The 19,603-nt window shown below is 44.4% G+C and overlaps 1 protein-coding gene across 3 annotated transcripts in view; it reads left to right on the top strand.

Moving 5' to 3' along the window:
- The window catches only part of ATP9A (ATPase phospholipid transporting 9A), a 107,936-nt gene that overhangs the window by 30,035 nt on the left and 58,298 nt on the right, over window positions 1–19,603 (top strand). For all 3 annotated transcript variants that reach the window (XM_028735219.2, XM_028735217.2, XM_028735216.2), the window contains exons 2-4: window positions 8,497–8,641; window positions 9,324–9,437; window positions 14,444–14,552. In XM_028735219.2, the coding sequence (XP_028591052.2) occupies window positions 8,497–8,641; window positions 9,324–9,437; window positions 14,444–14,552 (368 nt within the window). The remainder of the gene's footprint in view (window positions 1–8,496; window positions 8,642–9,323; window positions 9,438–14,443; window positions 14,553–19,603) is intronic.

Genomic DNA, 19,603 nt, shown 5'->3' with positions numbered 1-19,603 from the left:
AAGAGACTCCCTTCCCAGCACCTTCACAGGGCTGCAGTCCCCAAGGGGTGGGCCTGTGGTGTTTGCCTCTGCTGCCCTGATAAAATGAGTACCTGTATCCATGCACGTGCCTGGCTTGTTGATTGTAAAGTGTACTTAAATATAGGAACAAAGAAAGGGCAAGTGTCAGTTGCTGCAGAGTCTGGAATGCTCAAGGTGACTAGCTGCTGACTCCAGCTCTGTTTGTGCCCATCAGCTGCTACTCTCTGGCTTATAGTTTCAGGGAACCCTGGGCTTTGGGGCCCTGCACCCCTGTATGTGAAAGCACTCTATATGTCAGGCACTTTCATGTTAGGGGAGACTTTGACCACACAGTCCCTTCATACCACTCAAGGTGTACCCGAGTTTCACCGACTTAAAATAAGTTCTGTTTGTTTCAGTGATATCCCCCCCCCCAAGAGTGTTTACAGTTGCAGCCCTACTACTACTACTACTAATAATAATAATAATAACAAATTTTTATTTATACCCCGCCCTCCCCAGCCAGAGCAAGGCTCAGGGCAGCTAACACCAGTAAAATTACAATAAAGACATTATGGGGGGGGGGCCCAATTTAAAATACGGGTTAAAATACAATTCAAAATGCAGCCTCATTTTAATAGTAGCCCATAGATCAATATAGGCATAACCAGGATTTTTTTTTTGGGGGGGGGAGCAGGACTTTGTTAGAGGGGGCAGAACCGATGTGATTGGTCAGTACGGTAGTTAAGTATTTCTATTGCTTTACTTGATGTAGTTTTGTGGTAGTTTTATGTAGTTTTATGTAGTTTTTCAATTTCATTGTTCGATCTATGGGAGGGGGACAGCCCCTGCCCCCCCCTTGACTATGCCCATAGCCCTACATCTTTTTACTTGTAATTTCCCTGCATCCTGATTCTTCATGTTTGCCTAAAACCAGTGAAATAAATGTGTTTTGTTAGAACACACCTAGATTTGCATAGGATCAGGTCACAAAGGACATTGTTGGCAATTAAGCAGAAGTATTCTCTGCAGGAGCTGAGCTGGGGTGGCCAATTCCGTCCCAGATGCTCGCCAAGCTGCAGAGGCACAAGACAGGAGCAGATGGGAATCAAATCAAGCTTTGGAGAAACAAGCCATAGCATGTTTGCTCAGCTGTAAGATGACTCATGGTTTGTTGAGCAAACTATGCTTAAAATAAGCCATAACTTTTGTGTTATGTGTGAATGCAGTCAGAGATTGGCCCAAGATCACCCATGGCTGAATCTCTGTGCTTCTACTGCTTGCTACATTCTAACCATTGCATCACATCGATGTGTATTATTAACCTTTGCAGCCTAACCATTTGCACCCATTTACAGTGGTACTTCGGGTTAAGTACTTAATTCGTTCCGGAGGTCCGTTCTTAACCTGAAACTGTTCTTAACCTGAAGCACCACTTTAGCTAATGGGGCCTCCCACTGCCGGAGCACAATTTCTGTTCTCATCCTGAAGCAAAGTTCTTAAACTGAAGCACTATTTCTGGGTTAGCGGAGTCTGTAACCTGAAGCATATGTAACCCAAGGTACCACTGTACTCAGAATTACCGGTAGTCCTTACTGAGTTCTTTGGGGATTGCTCTAAGAGCCAGGGCAGAAGAGCTGAAGTTTGTTGTTGTTTAGTCGTTTAGTCGTGTCCGACTCTTCGTGACCCCATGGACCAGAGCACGCCAGGCACTCCTGTCTTCCACTGCCTCCCGCAGTTTGGTCAAACTCATGCTGGTAGCTTTGAGAACACTGTCCAACCATCTCGTCCTCTGTCGTCCCCTTCTCCTTGTGCCCTCCATCTTTCCCAACATCAGGGTCTTTTCCAGGGAGTCTTCTCTTCTCATGAGGTGGCCAAAGTATTGGAGCCTGAGCTTAAGGATCCGTCCTTCCAGTGAGCACTCAGGGCTGATTTCCTTAAGAATGGATATCCGTTCTTAAGGAAAGAGCTGAAGTTAGGGCTGCTCAATAGGCTACCTTTTCCTAACAACCCGATCCTATGCAGCCTTAGACAAGTTTAATCCTAGAAAAATCAATAGGCTCAGGGTGCAGACTTACACACCTAGGTGAACAAAGGAAATCTTACTTCTGAGAAGACATGCATAGGATTGCATGGTAAGACTGCATTCTTCTACCCACTATTCCCATTGACATGGTACATATGGAGGACTACACAATTTATTTATTTATTTTAAATGTCCAGTAGCACCTTAGAGACCAACTAAGTTTGTTCTGGGTATAAGCTTTCGTGTGCATGCACACTTCTTCAGATACCCAGATGCACACGGAATCTTATATCCAGAACAAACTTAAAGGTACCCCTGCCCGTACGGGCCAGTCTTGACAGACTCTAGGGTTGTGCGCCCATCTCACTCAAGAGGCCGGGGGCCAGCGCTGTCCGGAGACACTTCCGGGTCACGTGGCCAGCGTGACACCGCTGCTCTGGCGAGCCAGAGCCGCACACGGAAACGCTGTTTACCTTCCTGCTAGTAAGCGGTCCCTATTTATCTACTTGCACCCGGGGGTGCTTTCGAACTGCTAGGTTGGCAGGCGCTGGGACCGAACAACGGGAGCACACCCAGCTGCAGAGATTCGAACCGCTGACCTTTCGATCGGCAAGCCCTAGGCGCTGAGGCTTTTACCCACAGCGCCACCCACGTCCCTAGAACAAACTTAGTTGGTCTCTAAGGTGCTACTGGACAATTTTTTAATTTATTTTGACTGCGTCAGACCAACACGGCTACCTATCTGAATCTGGAGGACAACACAGTTAGTCTGTGTAGGACTGCAGTCTTACAGTCTGATCCTATCTTTGTTATCTTGGAAGTTAGTTCTACTTATTTTAATTTCCTCCAAAGCGTGATAGGATTGAAGCCTTCTGTGTTCAGGATTGCACACTTGTATTTAAAAACAAAACCCTGCAACTGGTTCTTACACACACGCACTCACAGTAAGTTTCTTGTAGTTAAATGAAACTTCCTTCTTGGTCTAGCAGCACTGTAGCCTGACCCTATGCATGTTTACTCGCAAGTAAGCATATGTAGGATTACAGCCATGCAGCCAGCCCTACATACCGTATATTTACTCAGGCAAAAGTTATATGTGGGATTTACCGGTACTTCCATTTTCCAGCTCTAGTTTTATTTGTTTTTACTTTCATCATGATTGATGTGAGGAGAGTGACAGGGAACATTGACTTTACGATCAAGGGGAGGTGCCTCAGCCTACCACTTTCTGGATCTTACAGCTTTGGCAAGTTAAACAAAATGCAATTAAGCCTCAGACATGAATTGCTTGAGAGTTTCGCTTCATTGCTCTGTATCCCAAGCCTTTGCAAAACCAGCCCATTGCGGAAGAGATTTGTTTCAATCATTAAACTGCATGTGCTGTAAGGGTGCTGCAGTGAACGCTATGGTGTTTTATTTATTAATAATTATTGTTATCTATGTATTATTATTTATTGAATTTATATACCGCCCTATACCCGGAGGCCTCAGGGCGGTTCACAGAACAAAATCAAAAATATAAAACCACAAAATATATAATCAAAATACAAACAACAACCCAATACCCCCCCCCAAAAAACCCCCACATTTTAAAAGGGCAGTATTGACTGAAGGCAGTTGCTTGCTGACAAAGTGCAACTGCATACTCTGAGATTGTATACAGATCCGTACTTAACAATCGTAATCAGATCAAATAAGCAGTGACTGTGAACCCAAGTTACCACATAGAAAGTTGCTCTGGCAGTTCAGTTAAAACTTTATCATTTAATTTCCAGGTCACTTTTTGAAAGTGTTCAGAGCAGCTTCCATAAAGCCCAGATGGATCAGCCAGACCAGTGGCTTGCTGTGTTCATCTGATAAAACAAAATGTACACTACAATCCTATGCATGTCTACTCTGAAGTAAGCCCCAAGGAATTCCACGGGACTTATTCCCACATTTGCAGTGTGCAGATGGCTGAATTCTTTCTCAGGATGGGAGAGTTAAGGACAAGAATGGAAATTAAAATGTGGGAGAGGATAAAGTTCTGGACAGAACGGGGTGCTAATCTTTGGGCTGAGGCGAAAAGTATCAGAACAGACTGTTGATGAGAGTTTCCCTTAGGTCTCTTATGAAATAAGAGGTTCTTTGCTGGGCTGTGATGAGTTCAATATATCTGTTGATAAAATAAAGTTTTTATTGCCTTCCCAAGCTTCACCTGTGTTGCAATAATACCCTGCAGGCTATGTGAGCAAAACATTGTAAAAAGAAGGGTGGAGCCCATGTATTTTGCTTGTGTCCTTAAGACTGGGGAAGGTGGTTTGGTCAGTTGGTGGTGAGGTCAGAGGGAAATCTGCAGCCTTTTACTTTTGGCCACAGCAAGAGTAATAGAATCAGAGCACAGGGCTAGCACCCAGAACCCAGTATCTGACAACCATTCAATAAGGGAAGGCTTGTAGCTGAGATGTAGAGCATTTTACTTGCATGCAGAAAATCCCAGATTTGATCCTTGGCATCATGGGCTATAGCCAGCGGGGCGGGAAGGAGGGCAGCTCCCCTCTCCAATCAAGTAAATAAATAAAAACACTTAACTAAAAGTAGAAAACAATCGAAATATTTGAAATCGAAATGCTCACTGAGGTCACATGGATGCTTTCTAGCAACACAGCTGGCATCCTGACTGTCGTTGAGACATTTTGTTTGGAATCTGCTAGACAGAGCCAGACAGAGGATGAGGGCAGGTGGGTGTCCTGTCCCTCCACAACATAAATCCTGGCTATGCCCATGCTTGGCATCTCCAGGTAGGGCTCAGGGAGACCCCGGTCTGAAATATCCGGAGCCTCTGCCAGGCAGAGCTTGTTGGACTAGTATTCTGACATGATGAAAGGTAGCCTTCTTTGTTCCTGTGGCCTAAAGTTTAGTGAACTAGGGTCCATTTCATCAAAGCATGAAGTACTGCAGCAGCAGCAAGGGGCTGGGAATGTTAGCAGTGAGATCAGAGGGAAATGAAACCCAAGAGAGAATATTGGTTCTTGGTACAAGTATAACCTGCCCTCCTTTATTTAGCTAACTAACAACCCCGTGGGGACGCAGGTGGTGCTGTGGGTTAAACCACAGAGCCTAGGACTTGCCGATCAGAAGGTTGGCGGTTCGAATCCCCATGATGGGGTGAGCTCCCGTTCCTCGGTCCCTGCTTCTGCCAACCTAGCAGTTCGAAAGCACGTCAAAGTGCAAGTAGATAAATAGGTACCGCTCAGGTGGGAAGGTAAACGGCGTTTCCGTGCACTGCTCTGGTTTGCAAAAAGCGGCTTAGTCATGCTGGCCACATGACCCGGAAGCTGTACGCCGGCTCCCTTGGCCAATAAAGCGAGATGAGCGCTGCAACCCCAGAGTCGGCCACAACTGGACCTAATAATCAGGGGTCCCTTTACCTTTACCTTTAACAACCCCGTGAGGCAGGCTTAGATAGGCATGGGTTGCCTAAGGCCATCCAGTGAGCTTTATAGCTGAGTAGGGATTCAACCCAAACCAGCAGTTCTCAACCTGTGGGTCCCCAGATGTTGATGGACTACAGCTCTGGCCTTGCTAGCTAGGGGTGATGGGAGTTGTAGTTCAACAACATCTGGGGACCCACAGGTTGAGAAAGTCTGACCCAAACACGCTAATGGGGGGAATGTTTGGGGCTCCCATCATGGGAGTTGCTGAACTACAACTCCCATCGTCCAGTTGCTGAACAACAACTCCTATCACCCCTGGGCATTGGTCATGATTGCTAGGGCTGATGGGAGTTGTAGTTCAGCAGCAACTTGTGGGTCAAAGGTTCCCATTGCTGCTCTGCTTTCTACTCTGGAGGACGTAGGAGCTTTCCGAAAGGATGGAGAAATAAGCCTGTGTTTATTTAACACTGGGTTAAATGGATAGCATTCTTATTCAGAACTGAGGCAGCAGCTACTGCAAGCAGACAGGAACTACAGTTGCCAAGCTGATCAGGTAAAAAAAAGCACCTCACCTCACTTATGCCTTTTTCATCAATTTCAGCTCCAGAAATCAACCTGGGATTTTTCACAATGTGCAGATTAAGATCAGCTGCTGATGTCTGTGATTAAACAGACCCTGCTACAGAGGCCAAGGGAAAAACTGACAACCCTAATAGGGACAGTGGAATCCCAAACATATTTTTTTTTAGAAAAGTGTCTCCCCAGTTGCGGTGGGGGCTTACTCCCCAAATAGTGTGTTTAGGACAGAAATCTTAAGGCAATGGGGCTAAACAAATACCTCTCAACACAGACACACAGGAACATTTAATCAGCCTTTGCTCAAAGAGTGGTTGAATGTGGCCATTGGCAGTTTCTGGCACCTGATTAACAACTAGGAAGGTAGTCTCTGATTGGATGCAGGGTTTATAAGAGGAGAAGCAAGCAGCTACGGTAATTACGTTTAAAAAACCCCAAAACTAAGCAGCTGCTTTCCGTGCTTATCAGTAGTTTAGGCCTCTTCTGGGATTACTGGGCAGCGAAGGCTTTGAAGGAATGGAGAGCATTTGCCTAAGAGCTAAGTTCAGGTGAATTCCTGGATGAATGCTGGAGTGTGCTTGTTCCTTCGGGATCACAAGGGGAGGCTAGGGTGTGGCTTACATGCTCTGCATCAAGTTCATTTTTCACAGTTGTGTGACTGTATTTACAGACCCTCCAAGTGTCCCTATTTTCCAGGGATGTCCCTGATTTTTAGAAGCTGTCCCGGTTTCTGATTTTATCCCAGAATGTCCCACTTTTCCTTAGGATGTCCCTATTTTCATTGGAGAAATGTTGGAGGGTATGGAGTTATCCAATCCCTGAGCCATCTGAAGGCAATCCTGTATAGGGAAGTGGTTTTTTAAAAAAATGTTTAATGTTTTCTTATTTTTTATGTATGTTGGAAGCTGCCCAGTGTGCCTGGGGCAAACCAGTAAGATGTGTGGGGTATAAATAGTAAAATTATCATTATGGAATGGGACGTCCCTATTTTCACCGGAAAAATGTTGGAGGGTACAGTATGTATTTCAGTTATGGTAATAGCAGACCCCCGACATTTGATTGTCTATACCCTGTCTGTAATTGTCTATATTCTGGTAATTGGGGGCAAAGTATATTCTGTGATCATACTGTGCAGGTGTAACAATCTTGGCTGTGTGTAGTTTTAGGGTTTGTTTGTTGTTTAAGCAAGTTTGTTGTCCTCAAGGAAGGTCATGGGATTATTTTTTATAATAATAATTTTATTATTTGTATCCCATCCATCTGACTGGGTTGCCCCAGCCACACTGGATGTCTCTCAGAGGGTGCAAATTTTAATGGCTGGAGCCCTGGGGCCCTATCCATTTCATGTCTCCTTTTCCTCTTTACAGAGAACTGTTATGGGGCCACACTTCCTTTATGAGGCTGACCTCTCTGTGCCATCTTCCTAAAATGGTGTAGAAAGAAGAACTCCTGCTTTGTCGCAATGCAGGATTTGCATGTGGATTTAGGATGTGGGGTCCAAGGGTCTGGTTCTATTTTTCTTTAATGCTAGTGTTTGATTAGTGCTCCTGTTCACGGACCTTTGCATGTATGGCACTACATACAAGGATATGTTCATGATACGTTTCAAAGCAGTACTCGAAATTCACCAGGCGCATTTTGCACCCGCCTCTTGGCCACTTACGACTGAGTGAAGATGCTTGGGTGCCAGGATGGTGCCTGATGTCTCCACCATCTGGAGGTACATGCCTGGGGATCCTTGGATCTTGCCTCTTTTCACACACTAACAACACATCTTGTAGAATTCTATCTGTGATATTTTATCTGCACAATCAGAGAGAATTTCAGGAATCCCAAAATTGCATTGAAAAATACGACTTTTGAGCCATCTCACCCCAAAATGGCAACTAGACATTCCGTTTTGGCGACAGTAACCCTGGTTTAGGAGCCATTTGGTGCCTAGCTTATGTATCTAACACTGTTTGAAACATATGGTTGGTGCTGGGTTGGGAAGGCAGGAGTTAGAATAAATAATGGAGTGCTCAGCTCAGAAAGAAGCATTTGAATGAAGGCTTGGAGACAACTTCCAGAGTTGCCTAGGAAGAGGAATTGAACCGCTCTGTAAACCTTAGCTCTGTGAGTGGAATAGGAATCGCCGAAGAATTCTCCGCACACTTAACCAGACTACAGCTCCCAGAGTTCTTTGGGGAAAGCCATGAGTATTTAAAGTGATATCATAGCGCTTTAGATATATGGTGTGAATGCAGCCTTTGTCGGTATGACTCAGCCTGCCCTTTCCTAGTAAGCTGCAACAACACCCATCGTACTGACCACTCCTGGAAAAGGTCATTGTCGTCTTGGCATCCTGTGGGCTTCCTGGTTGGCCATTGTTGAAAATGGAATCCTAGACTGTATGGGCCCAAGGACTGATCCAACAGGGCTCTTATGATAGTTGTCCTCAATGCAATACGTTTTAAATACTCCCCCCACCTCCTACAGATGTTGCGAGTGCCTAAGATGTTGTGGAAGAAGAGACCCAAGGCCTCGAACGGTTTGGCTTGGCCATCCAGAAAAGAGGGACCAGCGATACCCGCGCAATGTGATCAACAACCAGAAGTACAACTTTTTCACTTTCCTGCCAGGGGTATGTATTCTGTGTTGAAAAACCATGTGCTTTCCTCTTCTATTGATATTTGAGTGTTGAGTGTCAGTGGTTTATTTGGAGTGGGCAATTAAGGCAGCTGTAACCTGGATTGGCTCAATCTACTCTTCTGCATTTACGTGAAGCTTAATTTTGCTTCTCCCTGTCTGCGCCCCAATAAGCCACCCTGTGAAGAAGTTGCTGAGGAATGTCCCAGTCCAACACAACTGAATGGAGGGAAGAGAAGGGGCTGAAATTGGGACTTTCCCCATTTCACTCCTCTTTCCATGTGATATATGTATCAATGGACACACTGTCCTTTCCGTATAGATGCAGCATTTAAATTGTGCTATAATGGGAAAAATAGATGGGGGAGCCACAGTTGACTCCATGTCTGTAATGTCCTGGAATGTGTTGGAGTTTGCATTTTTTTCTTAAAGCTTTCCTGGTTAGCTGAATTCCTAAAATGTTGCTAGATGCCTTGGAACAGCCTTCAACTTGGTATCCTCCAAATATTTTGAACTACAACCCCCATCAGCTCCATCCAGTTGATGGGAGTTGTAGTACAGAACTTTGGGAGGGCACCGGGTTGCGAAAAGCTGTCTTAAACATTTCCATGGTGAGCCATGTTAATCTTAGATGTGCTGCTACAAATGCCTCTCTTGTTCCTCACTCTGTTTCTTAGGTGCTGTTCAACCAATTCAAGTACTTCTTCAACCTCTACTTCTTGTTTCTGGCCTGTTCTCAATTTGTTCCTGAAATGAGGCTCGGTGCTCTTTACACGTATTGGGTTCCTTTGGTAGGTAGTATCGAGTTTATTTATTCAAGAAAAGTTTCAGTGTTTGAATACAAGATGTCCTTTGTTACCTTATCTCAGAGATCCAAGTGGTGCCGTAACTTAAAATGGTTTTTGTTAGCTTGTTTTATGAAGCCTGAGCTTTATGTGTTTGGGAATTGTAGCTGCCGAAAGTGATTTAATAAAGGTTTGCTATTCAAAATTGGGACCTTCAGAGGTCTAAGGAAATGCACGAGGGATATTTGATCCAAAAGGGTAATTTATCCCATAAATCAGCCATTCTAGGAGTACAGCTAAGGGAGATTCCCTTGGGTTAACCCTGGGAAGAGTAAGACATCATGTGAACGTTCCACCAATTATTCCCGCAACAATTAACTATATATTATTTGGCCAGTGTTTCTTAGTGGATAGACATTTTGTATGTTGGGTTCAGAATTACCGTATTTTTCGCCCTATAGAACGCACTTTCTCCCCTCCAAAAATGAAGGGGAAATGTGTGTGCGTCCTATGGGGCGAATGCAGGCTTCAGGAGAGCCCCACCGCCAGCCCCACAAGCTCGGGGGACAGCGGGGAGGCAGAACGCCGCCATCCCGCTCTTTCCCAACATGGTTTGGAGTCTGGCGGCGGGGAGAAGCCCGCTTCTCCCTGCCGCCAGCCCCGCAAGCTCGGGGGACAGAGGGGAGGCGCAGTGCGCCATCCCGCTGTCTCCTGATGTGGTTTGGAGGCTGGCGGCGGGCTTCCCCCTCCCCCAGCCCCGCAAGCTCCCAGAGCGATTGCGAAGCTGCGCGCAGCTTCGGAATCGCTCTGGGACCTGTTCTGGGGGCTGGGGACGGGGGAAGCCCGCCCCCAGCCCCGCAAGCTCCCAGAGCGGGCTTCGTGCAGCTCTCTGCAAGCTGTGGGAGCCCGGCGCGACTTCAAACTCGTCTCCAACGGCTTGCGGAGAGCTCCCTGTTCTGGGGGCTGGGGTGGGGGATGCTCGGACTTCCCCTGCCCCAGCCCCGTGCCTGGGGGGGGGGGGGAATAATTTTTTCCCCTTTATCCCCCCCCCCCAAATCTAGGTGCATCCTATGGGCCAGTGCATCCTATAGGGCGAAAAATACGGTAAGCTTGTACACCGTATTAAACCAAATGATCTAGAGCTAGGGGTGAGCAGTATGGTAGCCAAGTTTGTGGATGAGGCCAAATCATTCAAGGCAATGAAAATAAAGTGGGATTTCAAGGAGCTCCAAAAGGTGTCCAAACTGGATGAATGGGTAGTGAAATGGCAAATGCAATTCAGTGTAAGCATGTGTAAAGCCAGTGGGGAAAAAATATTTAAAAATCCTAACTTCGTATATATGCCCATGGCGGCCCATGGTCACTAACCATGAACAAAACTGTGGGGTAAAAGTTGATAACTCAGTGAAGATGTCAACCCAGGGCATCTTCCCAGGAAGATTCCGAGCACAATTCAAAGTTTTGGTACTAACCTTTAAAGCCCTAAACAGCCTCGGTCCAGTATACCTGAAGGAGCGTCTCCACCCCCATCATTCTACCCGGACACTGAGGTCCAGCACTGAGGGCCTTCTAGCGGTTCCCTCACTGCGAGGAGCCAAGTTACAGGGAACCAGGCAGAGGGCCTTCTCAGTAGTGGCACCCGCCCTGTCGAACATCCTCCCACCAGATGTCAAAGAGAAGAACAACTACCAGACTTTTAGAAGACATCTGAAAGCAGCCCTATTCAGGGAAGCTTTTAATGTTTAACAGACCACTGTATTTTAATACTTTGTTGGAAGCCGCCCAGAGTGGCTGGGGAAACCGAGCCAGATGGGTGGGGTATAAATATTAAATTATTATATATTATATATGAAGCAAACCACCAAGTCTGGATTTAAATGTCATGACAAGCCAGGGAACTTGTTCACATTAAACCATTGTTTGCTTTTGTTTTTAATATTACTTAATATAATGTTCAGACTGGGTTGCTGTGCGGCAAATCTGTGTGGTTTTCCAGAAGGTTTTATTTTTATTTTAAGCCAAGGAGGGTAGCTTTAAATTTGATCGGAACAGTGTGGTGTCTTCATCTGAATTGCACCTCCCTGAAACCGGTTAGAGCAATTAATTTATTGGTTTTCCAAATTGTCTTGTTTTGCACCATCCTTTTATTTTAACTGTTTTGTACATTGCTGGGTTTGCTAGTCATTGGGAAGGGCAGGAAACAAATTCCAGGTAGCTACTGGAAGCCCCCAGCCACGAGCTTTCTGAGATTTTGGCAGACTTTGCCTGCACCCTTTCAAGCATACCTTCACAGCTGCAAAGACAAGAAACTTGAACCCGTTTAAACAAAAGCGGAGATTCTTGTGATCCCGAATTCTGCGGCCTCATTTTATATATGCCATTGTGTCAACAATCGGGTGCTTGCCTGTAGCTGCACTGCTTCATTTGTTATGGCTTGGGAAAGAGAAGTGGAGAGCTAGAGGCTGGTTTTTCCAAGGCTGGCTTGCAAACCTATAAGGCCATTGTGATTTTCCCCCACATCACACGAACCATTGAAATTCAGCATGTGAGCTGCCAGGCCTATATATAAAAGGCCTTTTGTTCATTGCAGGCTGCTAATGCAACCATTTTGGTATAGAATAGCAACTTGGGATGGCTTAGTGAGGCAGAACATGAAGGGTTTTTTTTGGGGGGGGGAGGAGTGATTATTTGAAATCCTGGATTGCCAAATGCATCTAGATTATTTATAAAAAATATATACTGCTGTATCATAAGAATACGTCACAGCGGCTTATCACTTTGTGTGTGTGTTGCCTGTAGCAATAGCGAGATATGTTTTTGGACTCTTTATCAGAATGCTAATTAAAAACAATAGTTTGAAATGCTGTAAAGCATTCAGAAGCCATGGTATATAAAGTCTATAAGTGCCAGAGGAGATTTCCATCTTTTTGGGGGGTGAGGGGGGCACATGCATGCCATGACAACTTGGTGCCCTCAAAGGAGAAATAATGAAAAACCCCTTAGGGCTGGCTTCATGCAGTGACTTCCAAATTTGTGCAGCTGTCCTGTATCCCCTCAGAAGGATTTGCATCTCTTTGCAAAGCGTCCCCAAGCCTTGAGGGCATGTAGCAATGCACTTCTGAATTAATGTTCATGAGAAGTTTTGCAAGGGATGCCCTGAAATTAGCCAGACAGATTAGTTTCCTTTGAGGAGGCGTTGTGGCAGGTGGGTAGGGCTTAACTGCATTTAAGTAACAAATTACAATTCCATGATACAGGTAAGGAAAAGAAATATTAAGAGATTTGTGTGTCAACATTGAGAATGTTCTTTTGGATATTGTTGTGCATTGGGTTTTTTAAAAAACAAAACAAGGAATGCCTCCAGACCAGGGTGTTCCTATTTTCCAGGGATGTCCCTTATTTAGAGAAGGTTTCTGATTTGATCCTGGAATGTCCCACTTTTCCTTAAAACAAATAAAATTCCTTCCAGTAGCACCTTAAAGACCAACTAAGTTAGTTCTTGGTATGAGCTTTCGTGTGCATGGACGTATCTGAAGAAGTGTGCATGCACACGAAAGCTCATAGCAAGAACTAACTTAGTTGGTCTTTAAGGTGCTACTGGAAGGAATTTTCTTTGTTTTGACTATGGCAGACCAACACGGCTACCCATCTGTAACTGGAACTATGGAAGGCACCACTTTTCCTTAGGATGTCTATATTTTCACTGGAGAAATGTTGGAGGGGATGGAATTATCTGTCTCTCGAGCCGTCTGAAGGCAATCCTGAATAGGGAAGGGTGGTGGGTTTTTTTTACATGTTTAATGTTTCATTATGTTTTGATATATGTTGGAAGCTGCCCAGAGTGGCTGCAGCAACCCAGTAAGGGGTGTAGGGTATAAAAAGTAAAATTATCATTATGGAATGGGATGTCCCCATTTTCATCAGAGAAATGTTGAAGGGTATGTTACTCTGGAAATTTAGGTTTTTTGCATTGTCAGTGGATTAAAGCACTCTGTCACCCTCATACAACAAATGTGATTCTTTAAAAGAAAAAAGTGATTGAATAAGCATAGTACAAAAAAGATAATACGTTTAATAATTATATGTTTGTGTTGTTATTATTATATTTATATTATAATATTTATTTATCCTGCCTTTTCCCTAGACTGGGACTCAAGGCAGCTTACAGAAATTAAAACTAAAAAGCAATTAAACTGTAATAGAATTAAAACAATATAAAATTACATAAAAAATAGAATACAAAAACAAATCTATTAAAACGCAGATAGTAAAAACAGTGCAGCACTATGGAAAGTCCTTTCCTTAAAACTAGTCTGTTGCCAAAAACATGCCGGAATAAAATAGTCTTCACCGACCAATGAAGGACATCAAGGCATTTAACATACATTGAGTGCTAAGAATCTCAGGACGGATTATATAAATATATAACCAAGTGGTCCTTAGTCCTGGTAGCTATCATTTGACCCTTTCATGACAAATGATTACCAAAACATTCAGTTTATAAATGTGCAGTCAGCTTACGGATACATAAAATCTACACCCTTTTTGCACATAGGAAGATGGCAGAGAACTGACCTGAAAATTGTGTGATGAATGAATGGCTAATGGAAAGATGTATAAACACTCCACAACCAAATCAGGAATAAAGCAAGATGAGTGCTTATTGTCGTATAATTTAATATCCTCATAAACGTTGTGCAAGCAGATCAGGATAGATGCTCAATAAATAAAGAAACAGGTCCTCTAGAGCTGCCCAAGTACTTAAAACACGAAGAACGTTTAGCTTTAAGGTTTTGTGGAGTTCCTTTTTAAATGAAGACACAGCTCAATGCTTAGTTTTCTCTATAGAGTCTGACAATTTTAATGAAAAGTGTCACCGTATATCATCTGGCAGGCCGCACACTCCAGAATGTATTCCCGACATTCAGTGGCTTTCCATGCACAGAGTGGGAGTTCCTTGGGCTTTTATCCACACATTTTCAATGACCCCTCTCCCTCCCGCTTTCTCCTAGGGCTTTGTCCTCGCTGTTACCATCATCCGTGAGGCTGTGGAAGAGATCCGGTGCTACATGCGTGACAAGGAAGTGAACTCGCAGATCTACAGCAAGCTCACAGCGAGAGGTCAGCTATTTGGCTCCAGCTTTCTACATCTGCTTGCAGAGTCCCTTAGCTGACTGCCCGAACAGCAGGGAGTTGCAACTCAATCAAATGTTGCTGACAATTGGAGGAGCAAAGTTTCTGAAAGGGGGGGTGGGGTTTGACTGTGGAAGGGGGGTGTTGCCAAGCACACAGGCACATGGCTTAGCAAGTCCCGTCTGTTTCATCTGGCCCTGGCAGAGCATCAGAGACTCCTGATGACAGAACAGATAAATTTCAAGCTACAATTGGGCAATAAGTTCTCAGGGAATGGGAACCTTCCACAGAGAATGAGTATTCAATGCATATTGGGATCTGGCCAGTTACTCAGAATAATTATGGCGTATGTTGCATTGAAGGGGAGAATACGAAGGAGTTCATATTTTTGAGATGAAGGCTGCTAAAGCCACATCCATTTTATAGATTATAAGCGATAGGTGGTCTGAATGTGTTGAATATCCTAATCCTGACTTGGATCTTTTCAGAATGGGAATGCGTGTTGCAAATTAGGCATGCAACCTAATCCCATTCATATTTGTTCAGAAGTAAGGCTCCTTGGGTGAAATCCCATTGTGAGCATCCGCTAGCAGAACGGGCTTAAACTCCTGCACCAGGACTCTCCCTTCCTCTCCTCCCTCTTGCAAGCTGCATGCTGACCAGATTTGCTTTGGAGAGTTGGAGGACCCTGTAGATATATAGGGTTATTTGGGGGGTGGGGGAAGCTGGAGGAGGAGGAGGTGGAGGAAGGGGAAATTTTCTTGTGAGAAGTGTAATAGGACATAGGATGAGTCATCCCAAAATACTGCATGCTGTTTGCAAGGGCCCCTGGTACTTAGAAAAGTCTTTTGGAGGTAGATCGCCTTCTGTGAATTTCATGTACTTCAGGATCCCCATCATTGTAACTGTCCAGAAGCAAGTCTCAAGCATCTTCAATTAGTTGACAGCCCTCACAGCAATATTTGCATTATTTCATAGGAGTGTGCTTTCTACATTCTGGGAATTAAAAGGTGGTCTAGATTTGGGCATATTAAATTGTTTTTAAATGGCACGTTCTCTCGACATCATACACCAACAAAAAACCCAGAGGTGCAGATAAATCGAGAACAAGGAATCCTTAAAAAGAAAATGAAAGAGGTCTGGCCTGTTTTTCATGCTAGATTTCTAAGGGATGGATTTTCCTCCTCCAGTCCTTTATTGAAAAAGATGTCCCAGTTTTATATATTACCCACACTGGTACCTGTTTTCATGTGGTGCCCCTTCTTTCAAAGTCATGGGCAATGACCTTTTTTTCTGGAGCAGGTGTTTCAGGGATTTATTTGCATCTGATTGTTCTGCTGCTATTTTGAGTGGGAGTGGGGTGGGGAAGGAAATGATGTGAACTAGCTGTTTGGAATATGTGCTAGAAGGGAGAGGTGTACTCTATGTGTAAGCAGTTGGTGGGCGGGAGGAGAGAGCAAGCAAAGTTTTGGAACTTCCTCCCTGGGGTTGGTCACTGGCCACGATTAGATGTCACATAGTTTAGTTTTTCTAGTCTTTCACCTGAAACCTGAACTGCGGTTAACTGTGACTTGTTTCAAATGAACCAGATTCATAACCCATGGTTTGAAGTTGGCTTTTTTGGTGATAAACTATAATTAAGTTGAACCACAGTTCAGATGATGTACTAAGCCAGAGATGTAGAATCTGTGGCTCTCTGGATGTTGTTGGGCTCCCAGCTCCCATCAGCCCCAGCCAATGTTGCCCATGGTCAGGGATGATGGGAGTTGGAGTCCAGCAGCTTCTGGAGATTCCCCATCCCTGTGCTAAACTGTGCTTGAGGGAATTCAGAGGTGTGTCCTTGGACCTGGGATAGCTCAGTCAGTAGAGCATGAGTCTCTTAATCTCAAGGTTGTGGGTTTGAGCCTCATGTTGGGCAAAAGATTCCTGCATAGCAGGAAGAGTTGGACTACATCACCTTCGTGGTCCACAAAACTATGATTTTAAACTTGTGATGGGCAGTGGAATACCATAACTGGAGAAAGGGTGGGGTGCAAGTATAATTGAAAATATGATGTGGCAGCCCCAAATCTTTTCAAATTTCCCTCCGGTTTGCTGGGCTGGTTATGGGAGAGGGTGAAATAGAAGTAATTGTATTGTGAAAATTTGACAACTTTTCTCTTACGTTTAATTTCATATTGGGCAATCACAGCTTGTTATCTTTACGATTTGTTTTACTGCTACCTTTTGAGGCACCAAAGAGGAGCTTTGCAAATAGTTTCAAACCATCTGTATAAATCAAATTCAGGTTTCCTATTCATCCATCCATCAACTCAACTTTGCTATTAAATTTGCAGGCCAGATTTCTGTTTTGATACTCACTAGGCTGTTGATTTAAAATTCCAGAGTTGTTTTTCTTTTCTTGCTTCCCCCCCCCCCAACCCCCTTTCAAGATTACAGAGCGTAGTAAGGGAGAACTACATAAAAAAACCAAAACCCACCCTATGAAATGGAAAGAGACCTCCTGCCAGCAGAGTGCTCCTTTGATACAGATCACTGGCATTTACCAGCTGTATCGAAAAACAATATTTTCCCAAACCTTTTGTGCTCTTATTTTTGCAAGTTACAGAGCGCAAGGCCACCTAAAAGCCAAAAGCGTACCAGAACAGATGAAAACTGTCTTGGGTATGTTTTGATTTGTTCCTGGGGACGTTTTGTTTTGATTTTGTGTTTGCAAATGATATGCATCCCGGTCACTGAGGAGCTCAGGGCTGCAGTGAGCCATCACAGATATGTCTCCGCTGAGAGTTTTATATAAAGAAGGCATTCCCCGTTGCTAGTGCTGGTTACCTTTGCAGTGTCAAGGATCACGTCAGAGAGGTCTATATAAAGAACCCGAAAGCAAACAGCTAATTGGCATTACCAGTTGCATTATCAGTTTTATCTTGGTGCCATTTTTTCATACTGTAAAGGCGCAGTGCTGATGTTAATGGGATGTATTAATTGTTTCACTTCCGAAGTATTTTTATTTTGCAGTGGTGGCACTTGGATCATCATGAACCTCAGTTGACTCTTTTAAAAAAAAGTTGGTATGCATAGCTGGAAATCAAGACTGGAATGACATAGTTGCTTGCCTAATTTGGACAACAACAACAACAACAACAACAACAACAACAACAATAATGGTTTGGATTATCACAGTTTAATAAGCTGTGATACACACATGCTGCATCCTTGTGCAGCCACTTCTCTTTCCCTTCTCAACACAATTAACCCCGGAAGTCTTCATTGTAGCCTCCATTTCATCGGAACTGGGAAGCTATGGTTAAGGAGAAACCAGGGTCTTAACCCTCTGCTTAATATGCCTTGTAACCATAGCGTTGTATACAACCAAGTTTTACTCAGGAGTAGGACCATTGAAATTAGTAGATCTAAGTTAGTGATTCTTACTAATTCCAGTAGGTTTTCTCTGAGTAGAACTAATGTTGGGTGCAACCCATAGTTTCCTTGTTCAGCTATCATGGGGGACTAGGGTTTATTGAAGACCTCCGGGATTAACGGTGGCATGGCCAGAGGGGAAGAAGGAAGGGGCTGCATGCTCTGGCAGGTCCCCCTTTTTCAAGTCCTGAGGTCCAGATCATTGTCAAGGTTTGCAAAGTGCCTGCATGCTCATTTGGGGCCCAGCTATGTCTTTACCTAACCACACCAAATGCATAACATAAGACACAGTAGCATATCGGCAAAGCAAGAGCAAACAATAAACAATTAATGCAGCTTAATATATGAGCCCCTGATATAATAATAATAAACAACTTTTTTTTAAATCCATCCCTCCCCGGCCGAAGTCAGGCTCAGGGCAGCTAACATCAAATATATAACATTGGTATGAAATCAAACAATAATTAAATTACCTCATAAAAACAGGCCAGAATCAAATTAAAGTCTAATTAGATGGGTTTCCGCAGGGTTAGGGTTGGGAACAGTAAGTACAGTGGTACCTCGGGTTACATATGCTTCAGGTTACAGCCTCCGCTAACCCAGAAATAGTGCTTCAGGTTAAGAACTTTGCTTCAGGATGAGAACAGAAATCGTGCTCTGGTGGCGCGGCAGCAGCAGGAGGCCCCATTGGCTAAAGTGGTGCTTCAGGTTAAGTACGGACCTCCAGAACGAATTAAGTACTTAACCCGAGGTACCACTGTACTCATCGGCCCAACTGTTTACGATGATCTTGTATGGGCCTGTGAGAATGCAACAAGGAACTGCAGTGTGTGTGTGTGGTTTTTTTTGTGTGTGTGTGTGTGCGCGCACGTAAAAGACTGCCCAATGTGTGAACATTCAACTCTCCCTGAAAAGAATCTTTGAGTCACACAGCCAATATTTTGCTGCTGTGCAGCGATGGCCAGCAGTTGTGAGCGAGAGGAATTTGTTAGAGCCTTTTTTTCACCTTTTCCTTTTTACCAGCGAATCGATATTGTTGCAACTGTTTCCCCATGACTTAGTTTTGCAATTTGTAGCAATCATTACAGCATCAAAGGAAGTCTGTGGCTTTTATTAGCAGAAGCCAGGAGGCACTTTTGTTAAATGTGCTGTTTGTCACCAGCACAGCAGGGGTTTAGAAGTAGTTTCAGTTGTTTTGCTCAGGAGTTGGGACACTGGGCATACGTCCAGCCGGGGCATAAAAGTGTTTTAAATCCGGGGCAACTGCTGTTTTGGCCTAATGTTTGGTCCCTTATGTTGGGTGCAAAGAGCTAGCTCTGCCTTTGTGGGATGAAGTGGAAACCACTGGTGATGATGGTGACGTCCTGTTATAAAGATGCTCCATGATGTTTGGTTGTTCTAAAAGGGACTTTTGGAGAGCCTAGGGCTTGGCGATCAGAAGGTCGGCGGTTCAAATCCCCATGACCGGCTGAGCTCCCGTTGCTCGGTCCCTGCTCCTGTCAACCTAGCAGTTCGAAAGCACGTCAAGTGCAAGTAGATAAATACTGTAGGTACCACTCCAGTGGGAAGGTAAACGGCGTTTCCATGCGCTGCTCTGGTTCGCCAGAAGCGGCTTAGTCATG

This window comes from Podarcis muralis, chromosome 5, assembly GCF_964188315.1.
Source record: "Podarcis muralis chromosome 5, rPodMur119.hap1.1, whole genome shotgun sequence".
In the NCBI taxonomy this organism is placed as follows: domain Eukaryota; kingdom Metazoa; phylum Chordata; class Lepidosauria; order Squamata; family Lacertidae; genus Podarcis; species Podarcis muralis.
The sequence above is the reverse complement of the archived record's forward strand: the minus strand, read 5'-3'. Positions and strand labels throughout refer to the sequence as shown.